This window comes from Gobio gobio (genome assembly GCF_949357685.1).
Source record: "Gobio gobio genome assembly, chromosome: 8".
Classification (NCBI taxonomy): domain Eukaryota; kingdom Metazoa; phylum Chordata; class Actinopteri; order Cypriniformes; family Gobionidae; genus Gobio; species Gobio gobio.
In genome coordinates this window covers 16,624,240-16,642,389 of record NC_137114.1, presented here as the reverse complement: position 1 = coordinate 16,642,389, position 18,150 = coordinate 16,624,240, and the positions used below count along the sequence as shown (strand labels likewise).

The 18,150-nt window shown below is 37.4% G+C and overlaps 1 protein-coding gene across 1 annotated transcript in view; it reads right to left on the bottom strand.

Annotated features, from left to right (window-relative positions):
• mtus2b (microtubule associated tumor suppressor candidate 2b) overlaps positions 1–17,703 on the bottom strand; it is a gene marked incomplete at its 5' end in the record, with an annotated part of 86,277 nt that extends 68,574 nt beyond the window's left edge. Inside the window, 2 exons of the mRNA XM_079823278.1 lie at positions 3,441–3,602; positions 17,643–17,703. Coding sequence (XP_079679404.1) covers positions 3,441–3,602; positions 17,643–17,703 — 223 coding nt within the window. The remainder of the gene's footprint in view (positions 1–3,440; positions 3,603–17,642) is intronic.
• Positions 17,704–18,150: the final 447 nt, after the last annotated feature.

Here is an 18,150-nt window from a genome sequence, read left to right as displayed (position 1 = left end):
CAAAAAGTTTTAGGGCAGTGCCACCTTGAGGTCAAAAGATATAACAAACTTGACAAAAATGCTAATAACTTTTGATTAAATTAGCCTAGTATATTGAAACTGGTCATAATAGAGTCATTGGCTCATGCCGATTCAATTGCAACCTATGATGTCATTTTCGGTCATGATAATTTCCCCGCCATTTTTAATTTTACTAAAAACCTACTTTTACGAACTCGTCCTAGACGGTTTGACCGATTTGCACGAAAATTGAACCAGATCATCTTCAGACCATGCTGACAAAAAATCTTGCAAATCAAGTTGATTTGTCAAATCGTTTTCGATAAACGCGCACACAAATTTTGCGTAGCGGTTGCAAAAACACTCATAAGCCTATATCTCCACAACGCTTTATCGTATTCAAACCAATCTTGGTATATGTCATCACAAGCATGACCTGAAGCAACATGCAGCGTTTCGGCGCAGCGCCACCTACTGGTCCGGAGATACAAAAAATGGCTATTTTTGCTTATAACTTTTGAACTGTTTGTCCAAAAATCATGTCTTCCGCACCATGCTTTGAAGGTACTCAAAACGTTTTGGGGCAGTGCCACCTTGTGGTCAGAGGTTATAACAAAATTTACAAACATGCTAATAACTTTTGATTAAATTAGCCTAGTTTAATGAAACTGGTCATAATACAGTCATTGGCTCATGCCGAGAACAGAGATACTAATTTTTCCATATTTGGTCAAACATCCTGTCCTCAATGTTCTTATTTGATCAAAACCTACTTTTTCAAACTCATCCTAGACCGTTTGTCCAATTTCCACCAAAATCGAATCGTATCATCTTCAGACTGTGTCAACAAAAAGTTAGGGATTTTGCATCAATAGATGAAACCGTTTTTGTAAACCGCAGCGACGAAGTTGATGCCAAAATTATGCCAAAATTACTCTTGAGGCTGTATCTCTGCAATGCTTTGACATATTGGCATCAAACTTTGCATGTGTCATTGTTCGCTTATTCTCACCACACCACATCAATTTCGTATCTGTGCCACCTATTGCTCAAAAGTGATAAACCATTAACTTACATTATCAGTGACTCAATATATGATATTTCAGCCATTTTGCCTAATCTTCTTAAACTGTATAATTGTTAATTGTTGCAGTTGGTCTGACACTCTCAGACTACAATGCATTTTCAGCCTTTTGCTTAAAATCATCTTAAAACGTGATTAATTGCTCATTGCTCCAGTTGATCTGACACTGCCAGCCATTTTGGCATGTCTTGTCTTCTTCTTTGCGCTTGGCCCCGGTATTGCTGCTTGCAGCTATATTTATATATATATTTCTAAATTAACTCTGAATACTGGAGAACATTTTATTATTCAGCAAGAACGCATACTGTATCACTGTTTCCTCAAAAAAATAAGCAGCACAGCTGTTTTCAACATTGATAATAATCAGAAATATAATGTAAAATAATGAAAATTTATTTATATTAAAAGAGTTTATATCCACATTTGATGAACTTTAACTTTCAGCTTAAAGGGATAGTTCACCCAAAAATGAAAGTTCTGTCATCATTTACTCTTCTTCTTTCTTTTCTTTTTTCTGCTGAACACAAAATAAAAGATATTTGGAAGAATGTCAGTAACCAAACAGATCTTGTTTGGGACAAAACTCATACAGGTTTGGGACAACTTGAGGGTGAGTAAATGATGACAGAACTTTCAATTTTAGGTGAACTATCCCTTTAACAGTCTAATAATGCCTTACACCTTTAGCATTTCCGGGTCCGTTTGGCTTATAAAAGCTTACAAAACAGTCATAACTCAATCTTTTTCAACTAAAACCATATTGTATCTGATCAGTAACTGTAAACATTTTGAATGTTGCCATGTTTTTACCATGCTATTACTTCATTTACCCCCTTTTAAAAATGTACCCCTTTTCAAAAATCAGTCGAATGCAAGAAAAACATTTTTTATCAATATTTCTGAGAGATTTTGTTGGAATATATCATTAGATTAAATTTATAAGAACATATAATATTAGGATTTCAAGTGTAAATGGTTATTTTATCTCTTACATTATTTAAAAAATCTGAAAAAATAAATGTGTATTTTGACAGTCTTAACATGTATCCAAAGTTTCATTTTCATAATAAAAACTATAGATTTAAAGACATATACATATATATACATATATATACATATACATATATATACATATACATATATATATATATAATATACATATATATACATATACATATATATACATATATATATATATATAGACAGACCCGAATGCATTAGGAGGGTTTAGTAGTGTATTTTTCAATAAAGCTCATTGCTATTATTGCTTTGTAAGATTTGTTCTCCATAAGAGTGAATAAATCTCCCACTTTATAAGCCATGAATTGATTTTGTCCATAATTACTAGGTTTGCCTAATCCTCTGGTAAGAGTGAGAATATAATGTAGGCATTTACTTAGTGCAACAGTTCATAATAATTGTAGTTCTATACATTTTCATATCCCACATATCAGTAAAGTGAGAATACATAGACAATATTTACAGCTTTGCTGCAAAAACACACGTTTTGTTCACAGAGGTGTAAAAGTGAGTGTGAACTATGAATGTTGTTGTCAGAATGCTTCGTCAGTAGTTACATTTCCATCCAAAGTTGCGAATATAACTTATGTGCAACATTGAAAAATCACATAAAACATCTGCAAAAAAAAACAGCGTTTCCATCCCATGTGTTCAAGAGAACGCCTTTTTCTAAACCTCACTACAACTGTCACACTCGCACATCCACCATGTTTGTAGTTTTTTTAACACTTGTATCCGCATTTGTAGTTCTAAACGAATCCTTGTCCAACTCGCAATGGGTTGTGGGCAATATTAGCCGTCAGAGTTTGCACAGATAACCTGGAAAAAGTAGACCACCCGGGTATCTTTGGGATTTCAACATACTACGATTTGGGACATACTAATTCTATTTTCGAATACTAATTAGGAACGAATAGTATGCGATTTGGACACACGGTTTGGCTCAGGTATGTCAGAGCGACCAAACCAACATTTGAGGTGCTGTGTGATATGATTGGTCCACTGATTATCCAATCACATCCTCTGTTGAGGGAAGTTTTTTGTTGTTGAGGTATTTTTTCAGGAAATGCTTCCATCATAGTTTCGTGTCGGATGATCCGCCACAAATGAGCACAAAAGTTACATTTTGGCATTTCCATCCAGCATTTTTTTGATGTTGCGAAATCCCGGAACGCTCTTAAAAACAGGCGGATGGAAACAGCTTGTGACACACCTCTTAACACAGGGTCATGTGACACAACATTGGTCGGGATACATTTGGTGGCAAACGCATCAGCCAAATGAATCTGTGATAACTGTGTGACATAATGAAGGAGCTGCTGGTGGCGCGACTTACCCACGGGTGATGCGCGAGGGGGCGGGTGCAGAGGCCGGCGGGTGGGGGCGGGGCCGCTGGGGGGCGGAGGGCTGCTGCGGGTGTGGGTCCTGCTGCTGTGGATCTCAGCAGGAGGGAGAGGAGAGCGCGACAGGAGGCTTTCATCACTGCCGCTGTGTGGACCTGTGGAGAAGGAAATAGAAGCTTGTGAAGCTTTGAAGAAAATATACTTTCTCTGTTGTTCTGCACTTCTATGGTTCACTCTTAAAAAGGTTCTTTATTGGCACCAATGGTTTAATGGAGAACCTTTAACACCCATGGAAACTTCACGGTACACAAAAGTTGGAAAAAGGGTTTTCAGGTTATTAAAATGCTCTTCACACTAGGAAAAAATGGTTATTTTAAGATTCTTTGGGGAACCAAAAATGGTTGGAAGAGTGTAGCACTATTTGTATCGTTTTCTCTCTCTGATTAATTGCTTATACTCGTATTATTCTTATTTGAAACTCACTTTAGATAAAACCGTATACTAAAGGAATAAATGTAATGTAAACTTAACTTTGAGAACATAAGCATTTGATACTGCTGTTGAAATGAAATCATATTGGAGACACGGCCTAGTAGTTGGAGTTGTGTTGTGGTGCTCATGCAGGATCTCAGGTTTGAATCCAACCTGTGTTACTTTAATAATTTATTGTCTTCTGCTGTCTGTATTGAGTATAAAGGCCCTCTAAAAAGTCTTTTATGCTCATCAAGGCTGCATTACTTGATTAAAAAAAAATACAGTAAAAACAGTAATATGGAACAAAAAAAAGACTGATTATGGCTTTTTACAGGGCCTTTATAATCGATACAGACAGCAGATAGTACTATAGTACTCCCATAATACTTTTTTAGATAGCAGTCTCTTAAAAGCATCCATAATCCATTCAAGATTATTACAAGGCTCTGTGGAATACTTGATTCTGATTGGTCAGTCGAGCCATACAGTGATGTTATTCCCCGAAAACAACCGGTAAAACTGATAACACAGGCTCATCCGGGCAACTGAAGTTGGCGCTATACACTTGCTAGGAATGATTTTTTCCTCATGGAAGTTGTGTGTTTGGAGAGCTAATAAAATATTAAAACTTAATAATTTTTTTTAAAAATGTAAACAATTTTTAAAGGGGTCCTGAATGGAGAAATCAACTTTCCCTTGAGCTTTTTATATATAAAAGATCATGGTAATATAAGAATATCCTGTAAGTTTCAGAGCTGAAAACTTCCTTGTTAGTCAAAGAAAAGTTTTTATTGACACCCGGCCCAGAAAACGAGAGATCTCAGAATGTGCCCGGCTATGACATCTGAGTGTAGTGAAGCACCGCCTCAACAGAAGACGAACAATGCCTGATTCTGTAGCCCCACCCACCGATTTGCGCATGACATGTAATAGCTAAATAACTTTGGGCATACATGGAGCTAAACCAGATTGAACTTCCAAGCAATAAACATGCTGCATAAGCTTCATTCGGATTCCAATATTATGAATGCATGGATGAACTTTATTTTTAATGAATATCCAGCTCACGTGGGGAAGATATTGCGTGTCTGTTCCTTCGTTTAACCACGGATTCGTTTATAAACAAGAGACTGGATTTGCAGACAGGATGAGATTACATGAATGAATGAAGCAACACACTAATGTGAGTAAAACATGTTTTTATAAATATTTTTTTAATATGCAAAACTGTTATCCAATCATAGCAGTGGGCGTTTACTTCCAAGTCTTCAGTGCGAGAGTTCCAGGAGAGAGCCTCAAAACAAGGGCAGAAAATAGTCTATTACTTATTCATTATGATGTTTTTGAATGTAAAAACCATGCGAATGTCATAAGTTGACCTCAGACAACAGTATAAAAAAAATAAAAAAAGCCAGTTCATGACCCATTTAAACTATTTAATTATGTAATTTGGTATTGACTCATGACTCGCTCTCTTGTTTCATTCAAACGCAGCTTCTGCCATTTTGCAATGATTGTTTTGTACACTGTAGTGGATTATAAAATAGCAAACAGGTACGATTTTAAAACGGTTTCATCTCAAATCAATATCCCCATAATTATTTATGTGGTGAAATGGTGTGCAATAAGTGGTATGACTACCATATCCATTAAATGTCCATCTAGTTTTTGCCACATCTAGTCAACTTGCCGCTTGCTAGCAACTGCTTTCTTCGTGGAAGAGCTAATAAAAGATTAGATCAATATTTTGTCTCTATTTATTTACTTATGTGGCAAGTAGCCGTGTAAAAAGCGAGATAATGTACATCCAGCAGGATAAACCCCTTCAGTGAGATTCAAGACTTGATCACCCCGTTTTATGGGTTTATTCTGCGATAACAACCGGCTGAATGTACATTATCCCTTACATAAAGACTGCTATCATTTACTCACCCTCACATCGTTACTAACTCGTATGGCTTTCTTTCACAAAGTGAAGATGTTTAGCAGAAAGTTCACTTCTCTTTCCCATACAATAAAGTCATATGAGTTCGGGAAAACATGAAGCTGAGTAAAATATAACAGAATTTTAATTTCTTGGGTGAACTATACCTTTAAAAATATAAGAAAATTTAGAATTGAATGATGTGCTGCAAACTCATACTGGTGTCCAGAGTTATGTGGCATGATGTTCTGCTGACACCTTCTTATATAGCCCGTTCCTCTCAGCTTTATAATGGATTTTTAGCCAGGTCTCCTGATGAGGTCACAAAAACGCTGACACATCCTCCTTCACGCTCACACGTGCTACAACCCGAAAAAGTCACCGCAAATAGGCTGCAAGGTGACTCGCCTCATGATTAATGCGACACTGTTTGAGATCAATAAATGAAAGTGTTAAGTTTTCAAGGGTTTAACTATTAATAACAGGGTTGTGTATGCGTGCATGACCGAATCATAATATTACCTCAAAAATGCACGTGACACATGCAATACCTTGGGATCCAAAGCATCAAAATCACGTTCTAAGAACGTTTTGCTAAAATTCTTATTAAAGCTATATTCAAAGCATCTATTTTTAAATGTTTTTAAGTTTTTTTTATTTTCTTTTGTGAACGATAAAGTAACATTCCAATGTATAATTTGTAATGTTATGGGAATGTTACTTAAGTTACTTTGATGAACCTCCAGCTAAACGTTTCAGAAAAAATGCACCGATGTATCAGCCAATTGTAATGACGAAGTAGAGGCAAGCGGATCCATCTGCAGAACTTTATTAACTCAGATAATGAAACAAGGAATCTCAGATATAAACCACAAAGGAAACACGTAGCAACATGCAGCGTGGCAAAACAACACTTCACAAAGAACAAAGAACAAGGCAGTCCAGATAAAGGGTGGATAATGATAAACAGGTGGATGTGAGGACAATGAATAGACAACCAGACAGGGCTGGGAACTAATGATAGCAGAGGGGAATGATGGGAATTGCAGTTCTAGAACTCCGTTGACAAGGAGCGTGTGAGACCGGAGGGAGGTGAAGACGCGCACTCAGTGACAGGTGTGCGCTCCGTGACACCAATAATCGCATCGGCCGATAAAAGCATTTTTCTCTTCATTTATTGGCCATTGGCCGCCTGTTTAAAAGCAGCTAATGATCAGGGCCGATTATATCCTGTCAATCAAAACGGGGCAGAAAAATAAATGTCCTGTGTTGAATTTAGAGCAAGTTAACGCGATATAATGCATTAACAGTTAAAAAAATAGTGACTAAAGGGATAGTTCACCCAAAAATGAAAATCCAGTCATCATTTACTCACCCTCATTTTGTTCCAAACCTGTATGAGTTTCTTTCTTATATAAGAAGATATATTGAAGAATGTTGGTAACCAAACAGTTGATCAACCCCATTGACGTCCACAATATAATTTTTTCCATACTATGGAAGTCAATGGGTGAACTATCATTTTAAAACTGGCTCTATTTGACCCTATCACTAATAGTTCAAGCCAGGGTTTGAAGTCTGCGGTTTTCCATACACCAAACATTATTTGTAGTGTGCCTGTGTTGCTTTGAGCGTTGTTACTTCTGATAAAAAAGTCTCAACTTTCAAATTCTGTCCATTTCATCATGAAATTCAAACATGCATGAACATCAGAAGGTATGTTGAAAGATACAGTACTTACTGAAATGTATCATCGCATTAGGTTTATCGAAGTAAATTAGTTGATTAGTGGGAGAGATTTACTTCCCCTTAAAATCAAATGATCAGCATCTGCAGATATTCTGAATAATCAGTATCGGCTGAGAAATGTAGTATCGGTGCATTAGTTTTTGTGCTAACATTTTAAGTACATTATTATAGACCAGATAACGTTGAACAAACATTCTATTAATGTTACAGGAAGAACGTTTGTTCAGAACTATGAGAAAAAACCTTGCCAGAACGTTCTGAGAATGTTCCCTGTTACCTGGGAATACAATCGGAGTAACTTGCGAGAGAGAAAGTGTGTATAAAAAAAAACACATGATGATGTAAAATGCTGAAGATGTTGTCACGAGAATGATTGTGTCTATATCAGCAGGAGATGGAAGACATTGGCTGGCAAGCGGCATGAGGTGTGGTCAGAGAAAAGGACTGATACACACGACAGCAGGACGTGTGCATTATTTATGATGAATAATTAAAGGCTTCACTGTCTGATGCCGAACATGTACATGTACAGTATGTTTGATTCACATTCATTATTATGATTTGAGATTTTCTTCAAGAAAAAATTTAACAAGAAAAAAACAACAAGAAGCTGTTGTCATCATTACAGAAATGCTGAAAGTATTTTATCTTATACGGGGTTGGGGATCTTAGAGTATTGCTATTAGCAAAGGAGGAATTCACCGCAAGATGGGCTTTTTAATAAATGCGCATAACAAACTGAAATCAGTGCTATGTGACTAAACAAAGAAAAAGTTTGTTTGTTGAAGCCAAAAATTCAACACCCATAATGCACTCCTCTGTAAATCCGAATGTCTGTGGACAGAAATATATAAAAATGCAGAAGTTTGATCTGTGGTTTTAACAAAAGCCCTAGAGCTGCCAAAAGTCAGTGATTTATTTGCATTGCTTAGTCTTAGTGGATTACTTACAAATTGTAATTGGTTACTGATTCCAAATGACATGTAGTTAGTAACGTATTCCATTACATTACTCATTTTAGGTAATATAATCAGAGTACTTTTAGATTACTTTTGACCAAACTCGTTTATCACATTGATTTGGATAGGATAATAGTGTACCACATTGACATAAAAATACAAACAGAAAAATATATTACATTCTTTGTTATCAATAACATGGTGTATTAAATATTACATTATGTTAGGGTTTCCTAGACTGGGTTTGTGATGGAACTGCAGGGTGTTTGTGAGTTTAATGAAAACTAATAATTACATAAATCATATAACATTTGAAAGAAAAATAATTATAATAAAAATGTGTTTGAAAGACAAAAGCCTTCCAAAAACATAGCAATGCATGGTTAAATGACTTACTGAATGATAATTCAAATAATAATTAATGTGTTCGGCAGGAGTGGATTCGATATGCAATGTTGCAATGTTGAGAAAACACTCTTAAAGCTACACTATGTATTTTTTGACGCGGTTTATGAGAGTGGAATCGTGGAACTTGTCGTCATACTGATGGATCTAATAACATCTGTTGCCATGGTTTCTATGGCAATAAAAGTGGAAACCGAGGGTAACGCGGATATGACGCCATTGACAGGCGACTCCCTAAGAAGGGAGTTTACAGGCGATTTAAAAATCGCAATTTTCTCACGATTTACAAATAGTTGGAAAGATTTGGGATATTGTAAGAACTCAACCGAACAAAATATATGGCCAAGTGGTTTTTGGATATTTTACTGCAAAAATCCTACATATTGCACCTTTAAAAAGTGAAATGATTTCTGTAAATCCAGTGATCAAATGCTGTGTCTGTGTGTCCAATTCCACAAAACTAGAAGACTTTCTGAATGTATACAAGCGATATGCTTTTTAACAAAGTAAAAAGAAGTAGGGAAAATCAATTAATTATGAATGATTTACTGCCATTGTGTGAATAATATTTAATCATGTAAACAATAAAACATAACTGTAGTCTGATTATAAGTATGTTAAAATGAGCTTGTTTACATGCACCCTCATAATGCGATTATAATGGGATTGTGGCAATATTGTGATGAACCTTTACCTCATGTAAACGCAATAAAACTAATGCGATTAAGCTCATAATCGTAATAACCATAATCGCATTTAACTATGTGGCGTACGCAGATTTTAATCGCAATAAACCGGCATGTAAACACCCTCCTCTTGACCAAAGTGTGCATGTGCTTCAACGCAGATGCTGTGTGTTTGTTATTCTGAAGTTTTCTCTTCTCCAAATCGCTAAACTGTCAACACAACTTGCTATATGAATAGCTTGCTGAATAATATCCAGTACATCCATAAAAATTTACTTTGAATTTGATGCGAGTAGATTAAAACAAAGGCTGGTAAACTGCGTGCAGTATGCCTATCTGAGTGTGGTATAACATACTTATTGAAGAATCATGAAAATGGCAACTAAACTGGAGTGAAGAGTTCTGCTCGTGTCATGTAAACATGGACAACATATAAAACCGTACCCTGATTATTAGAAATAATCGCATTATTGGTGCAAATGTAAATGTAGTTAATGTAATATAATCTAAACAAAAGTACTTAATGTTTGGAATCTGATTATGTAATCCAGATTACATGTAAATTATTACTACCCAACACTGTTTATTTGTCAGGAAAAGTCCAACAGATGATGCAAAATGTTCACATTGTTCGATTACACATTGTATACAAAGCTGGTTGAAAAATCCAGAACGTATCATTGAATTGCAAATGTAACTGTTTTTTAAAATCCACACCTAGGAAAAAATATGGAAAACTTTCCATAGTGAATTTTCAGAAAAACATGGCATGGAATGGCCTTACTTATTTTTAACTGTACTTTAATTAAAACAACAACAATAATAATAATAATAACCAATCATTTAAAATAAAAATAAATAAAATATTAATAAAATCATTGACAATATGTTTTTTCCCCCAAAAGGCCTATGACTAACTAGTTGAGACTTCTTGCTTGAACTCCTAAAACATGTATGCGACATGAATAAATCACTTACATGTGTGCAGGTCTTGCTTTTCAGTGTCCCTTTTTAAAACGAAAGTGAAAAGGGGTACAAAATACCCCAGTAATGAAAACATTTGTGCGGCAAATTCGTCCGTTAGAAGAGGAAACGCATCCAAGATCCAGACTTGAGATGACAAAGAACATCATCCGCTTTCATAACGTTAATCTGATTTTAAAACTCCACTGAGTCACAAAAAAAGCGAATCCAGCGAATCCTTAAGATTAGGAATTATGCCGCATTATGAAGATTTAACTGTAAGACTTAAAACCCTAAGAGTCAAAGCAGCCCAACTCCTCTCTAACGCCTCCCCTTTCCCAGAGAGGAAATAAGAGTGAAAGTGGTGACACGGGCCTAGATGTGGACACTCGGGAGGGGTCGACAGCTGCCCATTATATTTTATCTACCGAGCACAGCATCGAACAAAAATGCAACAAGCACATACAAGTCTCCGGATTTAAATAACAAGCAGACGAGCCTTTGGGTTTTTAAGAGGGGGCATCAAATTGGGCAGGGAAGGCGCCACTGTTGACCCCTCAGCTGTCCGAGCCGAGAGACAAATGTGTCCCCACTATAGCATCAGACATGTCAGGACGTCTGCTGATGTCATAATGGGATGCTAAACAAGGGTGTGGTTTAAAGACACACTGTACTTACAGTACAACTGTAAACCCCAGAGAGAGAGAGAGAGAGAGAGAGAGAAATCACGGTCTCTGTCCTGCGAGAACACATTACTCAGCAGTTTAGCGACCCTGTTTGCTAGACTCAGCATTTATCTGCAGTCTTCCAGGAATGACTGCAGTGAACACAGTCTATAAACGAATAAGAGGACACTCAAGCCTTTCAGTCTCCATGAAATCAAAATGGACTCTTCTTGTTTTTTATGGAATATTGCAGTATTTATTATAAATTATTTATCCGTGCACATCGTTTTTTTCCATTCATGGTCCCTCATCATTTTTAATCAAAATAACTTCCCCTCCCTCTTGCAGCTCATCAATTCTCTGATGACGTGTTTACTGGTGTGAGGGCGGGGCAACCTGTCACTCACATGAGATCGACCAATAGCAAACCACTTCCAATCAATCCCACATGGACAAAATCAAGTCTTGCCCTACATTTGTTCTTGTCCGAGAAGCCGTACAATAGGGAAGTAAAACACTTTAAAGACAAGCCCTTTAATATGTCCTGCCTCGACTTCCTGTTACGCGCTCATTGCCACACACTGTAAAAAATGATTGTGATTTTAACGGTATTTTACTGTAAAAATGCTACGGTGAAAAACCGTTAATTGGTTAACAGAAAGTTTCAGTACTATATACGGTGAATAACTGTAATAGAGCTAACCTTACATTTAATTTTACAGTTTTTGGAAGTGAAAAAGAACAAGTCATTGAGTAATTTACAGTATAAACCCGTAAATTGACATTCCCAGAATTCCCTGCACCACACTTCGCATTTGATGTATTTTCACTGCAATAACTGTTTCTTCTTTGTTTTTTCTAATCAGTTATATACATTAGGGTTTTATGTTACATCTGATGTTGTTAATGTTTATTGTATTTTTTAAATGTCATGTGTTTTACCATGATGGTGTTTAGTGTTTGTGTGAATGACACTGAGCACCTTCTATATGTTTGTTTTGTCCTCTTAAAAGCTGCTGTGATGAGCTTTGATTCATCATCACTGTGATTGGTGGTTGTCCGTATATATCAAAGGTACATAACAGATATTAGTATTTCAATAGGTTGGTAATTAAACATTATTTCAGTTAATGAAATATGTTTTTTTACTATAAATTGTTTACAGTGTAAACATAATCATTACAATATAAACTTTTAAACTATACGGTTTCGAACTTTAAAATACTTTTTTTTTTACCGTAATTATTACATTATAAACATTTAAATTATATGGTGCTGTCCCTAAAAACCTAAAACGTTCCTGACGTATTTTTTACGGTAAAGTTCTGGCAACCACATCTGCCAAAATTTTTACCGTAAATTTTACGGGGATTTTTTTTTACAGTGCAGTTGTAAATACGATGGCGTTCTTTGTCCACGAGGGAGTTTGGCGTCACGGCATTTGTATCTAGGCAGACATCCTGTAGAATTCAGATGACGACTTCAAAACTTTCCAGACAAGTGTGCCATATGCTTCAGACGTCGACAGGGTGCTTATTTGGAGCGCGAGATGATGCACCTCCGTTTTTCCTGCGTGTTTTGAAAGCCTCGTTGTCACATGTGTGTAAGCCTATGTCGTTACTAAAGCAACACATGCAAATACACTATAAAAAATCCAACTTATGTATTGTATGACAAATTCAGCTTTTAAAGTTTATTTAACTATTTAACATGAAAAAAGTTTGTACAACTAATTGACCCTAAGTTGAAAAAAAAACTCAATTTTCTGCAGCTGGTTGCCTTAAACTTTAGTTTTCTCAACGTTTTTTTTTTTTACAGTGTAGGCTGGTTATGTCTGGACACACACATTGTATTTGACCACTTAACCCTTAAAGGTGAACTATGTAGGATTTTTGCAGTAAAATATCCAGATACCACTAGGCCAGTGTTATATATTTTGTTCAGTTGAGTACTTAGAATATCCCAAATGTTTCCAACTATTTGTAAAGCGTGAGAAATTGCTATTTTAACCAAGGAACCGGGACGTGTGAGCTATGCGTGTGAGGGAGTCGCCTGTCGATTGCGTCATATCTGCGTCACCCTCGGTCTCCGGTTTTATTCAGTGAAACACTTTACTCTCACTGCAGTGTGAACAAGTGTCATAGCAGCCGCCGAGCGAACGTCATAACTTCCTTTTCAACACACTGAGATATATCTAATACGATAAACAGAGTTGCGTTACCTCATACTTATGACTGGAAAAGAGGAAGTGGCGCCGGCGACCGTGTCATAATAAAAGTCCCGCCGGCGACTATGCCATAATAACAGTCCCGCTCTTCAATCGCTCCTGCGGCCTTGCTCAGCTCCACAACACTCGCTCCTGCTCTGCTTCACTACAGTAATGTTGATAATCACATCCATGAACATGATTTCTGCCCGAGTCCTAACCTGACTCCTTTCCACCGGCTGTGAGGTGAAGACCACATGTCCCAAGATTCTGCGCTCAAACGTGGCGTCATCAAACTACGCCTTTGTTTTGAACAGGCGACCTCTAGTGGACGGAAAAGCTACATAGTGTAGCTTTAAATGCATATGTCGGGTATGCATTTAAACTGGCAACCCTGGGGTGTCGAAATACTATTGGGTAATAGTTATCGCACAGACCAAAACAAAAACAGACATTCCGACACAGAACGTGTGAAGAACCTGTAAGTCATTTATAAAAGTGTTATTGACGTTATGCCAGAGCTGCCCTGGTCGCTGTCTGCCATTGTCTGTGATGTTTGATTACTGTAATATTTACTAGTAAATAGTAGGCTACTAGGTACTTAATTTAATTCATAAAAACAACCATATTACTATTTTTTCTTTTTAATTTAATTTCTATGAAAAGATTTCCCACAAATTATGTGTTGTGTATTTTCTGGTAATCAAATGAAGACATAAGACATTAATTTAATTAATCTTTTAATTTAATTAAACTTTTGTCAAACAAAGTGCTGCACAACTGAGCTTTTTTATGGTTAAAATTAAAACATGAAGAAAAATTGTAATTTATTTAAAAAAAAACGGTTTTACACACATTAGTGTTAGTATTATTATTATTACATTGAGACGTATCTAAATTCTACTGTACAATCATTTATTTGTCAAGTTAGCCGAACTTTTATTTTGACGGGTTGCTGTGAATTTGAGTTTCTGTGTGTTTATGATAATGACGGTTGTTTTTCTCAAATGAAATGGTAAAATGCTGATGAAGTGACTCTCAGTGGCCCTGGAGATGACGGTTGTGCGAGACAACAGAGATGGAAATATGAGACAACAGAGATGGAAATATGAGACAACAGAGATGGAAATATGAGACAACAGATAGATGGAAATATGAGACAACAGAGATGGAAATATGCGACCGTCACGCGCGATTCTGAGTGAGTGAGTGAGTGAGTGAGTGAGTGTGTGTGTGAGTGAGTGAGTGAGTGAGTGAGTGAGTGAGTGAGTGAGTGAGTGAGTGAGTGAGTGAGTGAGTGAGTGAGTGAGTGAGTGAGTGAGTGAGTGAGTGAGTGAGTGAGTGAGTGAGAGAGTGAGTGAGTGAGTGAGTGAGTGAGTGAGTGAGTGAGTGAGTGAGTGAGTGAGTGAGAGAGTGAGTGAGTGAGTGAGTGAGTGAGTGAGTGAGTGAGTGAGTGAGTGAGTGAGTGAGTGAGTGAGTGAGTGAGTGTGTGTGAGTGAGTGAGTGAGTGAGTGAGTGAGTGAGTGAGGGAGTGTGTGTGAGTGAGTGAGTGTGTGTGTGTGTGTGTGAGTGAGTGAGGGTGTGTGTGTGTGTGTGTGTGTGTGTGTGAGGGTGTGTGTGTGTGTGTGTGTGTGTGTGTGTGTGTGTGTGTGTGTGTGTGTGTGTGTGTGTGTGTGTGTGTGTGTGTGTGTGTGTGTGTGTGTGTGTGTGTGTGTGTGTGTGTGTGTGTGTGTGTGTGTGTGTGTGTGTGTGTGTGTGTGTGTGTGTGTGTGTGTGTGTGTGTGTGTGTGTGTGTGTGTGGGGTAAACCCATAGACTGTAAACCGCGTGTCTACTAATTCATTCGCACAGAGACACGTATGATTCGTATTTAAATGCTCTTTTTGCGGTCATATATTCACAGACAATAGTCTACATCACAATATGCGTTCTCAGGTACCAAAATTTGGCACTGATTGATTTATTGTGAATCGGTACTCGGTAGTACCGATGTAATTCGGTCGGTGCCCTTAAAAGTACCAGTTCGGTACCCAACCCTAGTAGCATTGTTATTCTGAAAAACGAGTATGTGAACTCAGCTTGTTTCTTAAATTTCTGCAAACATACTATGGTATTTTTATGCTTTAGTACAGTCAAAAACTTACATACAGCACTTTTAAGGGTTCATAATTTAAAAGGATAGTTCACTCAAAAATGAAAATTAGCCCAGGATTTACTCAAGTCTTCCTAGGTGTATATGACCTTCTTCTTTCAAACGAATACAATCAGAGTTATATTACAAAAGTCCTGGCTAATCCAAGCTTTATAATGGCAGTGATTGTTGTTCTGTTTTAGAAGTCCATACAAAATGCATCTATCCGTCAAATTACTTCTCCACACGGCTCTGGAGGGTTAATGAAGGCCTTCTGAAGCGAATCGATGCATTTGTGTAAGAAAAATGTTTTTTTCTTACATATTTAAAGGGGCTATATGCGTTTTTCTGAAATTTAAACTCGCGACTGACACCTGTGGCCAAAAAACAGAACTGCTCTCATTTTCTGCTCGCTCTCGCAGCGGTGGTGACGTCACATCCGCAGACAGCGCGGGAAAAGACGACCCGCCAGAAAATAGGAAAAATAGGATACAGGCTTATAGGTGCACCCACTGTGAGCGGACAAGGTGTCAGTATGCTCATCAGGAGATGTTTGAGTCATAAATGGTAAAATAAAAAGGCTATTGTTACGTTTATTTTTGGGGAAAAAGTTGCATATAGCCCCTTTAAAACTTTTTTAAAAAGTGTCGGCCGATCGCCTTCTGTATTCAATTTATGGAAAAAGTGTTGAAAGTGCCTCTGCAGTTCAAAAGACTTGAGCTACCAATTACGCTCGTCAGACGTTGCGTATGCATTTTTGATTGCGAGAGGCACTTTCGACACATTTCGGCCAGAACTTAAATATAGATATTTTTCTTACACAAACGCACTGATTCGCCTCAGAAGGCCTTTATTAACCTCTCAGAGCCGTGTGGAGCAGTTATTTGACGGATAGATGCACTTTGTATGGACTTCTAAAACAGAACAACAATCATTGCTATTATAAAGCTTGAAAGAGCCTCAGATTTTATTCGTCTGAAAGAAGAATGTCATGTACATCTAGGATGACTTGAGGGTGAGTAAAAAATTTTTTTGGGTGAATTAGATCAATTAATAGTGCAGACAGTCTGCCTGAAAAGATCGGATTTGCCTGCCTGAACATAGCCATAGAAACAAACACAACAATGCCACGTACCCACACAAAACATGACAACAGGAAAGCAGACAGCCGATGGAAAACAGCCGCATCAGATGCTGCGAACTACATAGAACACGACAACTCAAGAACACCTGGCCAATGAAAACATAAACCAGGCGCTCTACAAAAACACACGGGACAAGAGTGCATGGCAAGTCAATGAACACTCAACCTGTGCACTCACTAGCACAGTCAAAACATGGAGCATGAATGCCCTAACCCTGAAACCAGACTAGACGGAAGTGCCGGGATCCAAACACCACGCTCCACACATACAACGCATCACGTGGACGAAAGAGTGTATGGCACACAGCCTGCACACAAGACCATATGAGTGTCAGGGCTCTGTCACCAAACCAAGAATAAACCAGGGGGGGAAGAACCTTCAAGAAAAAAAGCCAATTGTTGAAAATTGTTTATCCTGGGGCCTTTAAAAGGAATTTTAGGTTTCACTTTATTTCATGGTGTCCCTGTTAAAGGTGTAGTTATATTATATATTACAATATAAAAGTTATGTTTTGAAAATGTCCTGGTTTTCCTGACTGGGAAACGGCAGCTTGTGTGACTCTTTGAAGTTTGCAAGCTCATGCTCAAGGCGTGAAACAGCCTCCATTCATTATTTCAATATTAATGCAGCAATCAGTTACTTGCGGAGAAGGAAGTAGACTTAGAGATTTCATTGTTCATGATATATCCGAGTCACATTGTTCTGAAACACAGACCAACAACATTACAATATATCGACTCATCATATAGTGGTCAAATGTGTCATTTCTTTTGTTAGATTTCAGAGGTCATGAGAGGATAAATAATCGTATCTCTATTAATGTTTCTCTGGAACCTCTTTTTGTCGACTGACGCGTCTCTATTGATCACTAGACTGTTTTTTGTCTGACCCATGACTCTCATCTCACTCTCTTGCTCCCCTTGCAATCCTCCTGTTAGAGCGCTTCCCATTTCCGATCACCAGTTAAAAAGATCAGTTACATAACATCTGAGAACATCTCTCTGGCACATTGAATGAATGAACAAAACAACGAGTATCTCGTTTACTGGAGCATACCATTTGCTCCTTGACAGACTATATCTGGTTATAACAATCAGATCAGTGGTCCCATCTTCATACTAAGTGTCTTTAACTAATATATATTTACATTTAAATGAATAATTTGACATGATGCACTAATTGAGTACATACATGTACAAAATACCTGCATGCAATACCAGCTAATTTTTGTAAGGACATCTTCACAGTTACCCTTCCCTAGCCCCTTAAACCACCCCTAAACCTACCCATACCACCAAACCCACCTCAATAGCAGCACAAGTGTTTTGCAATACAATATGAACATAATAATCTTCACATACCTCAGCCCACCACAGCACAGAAAAACAATATCAAAG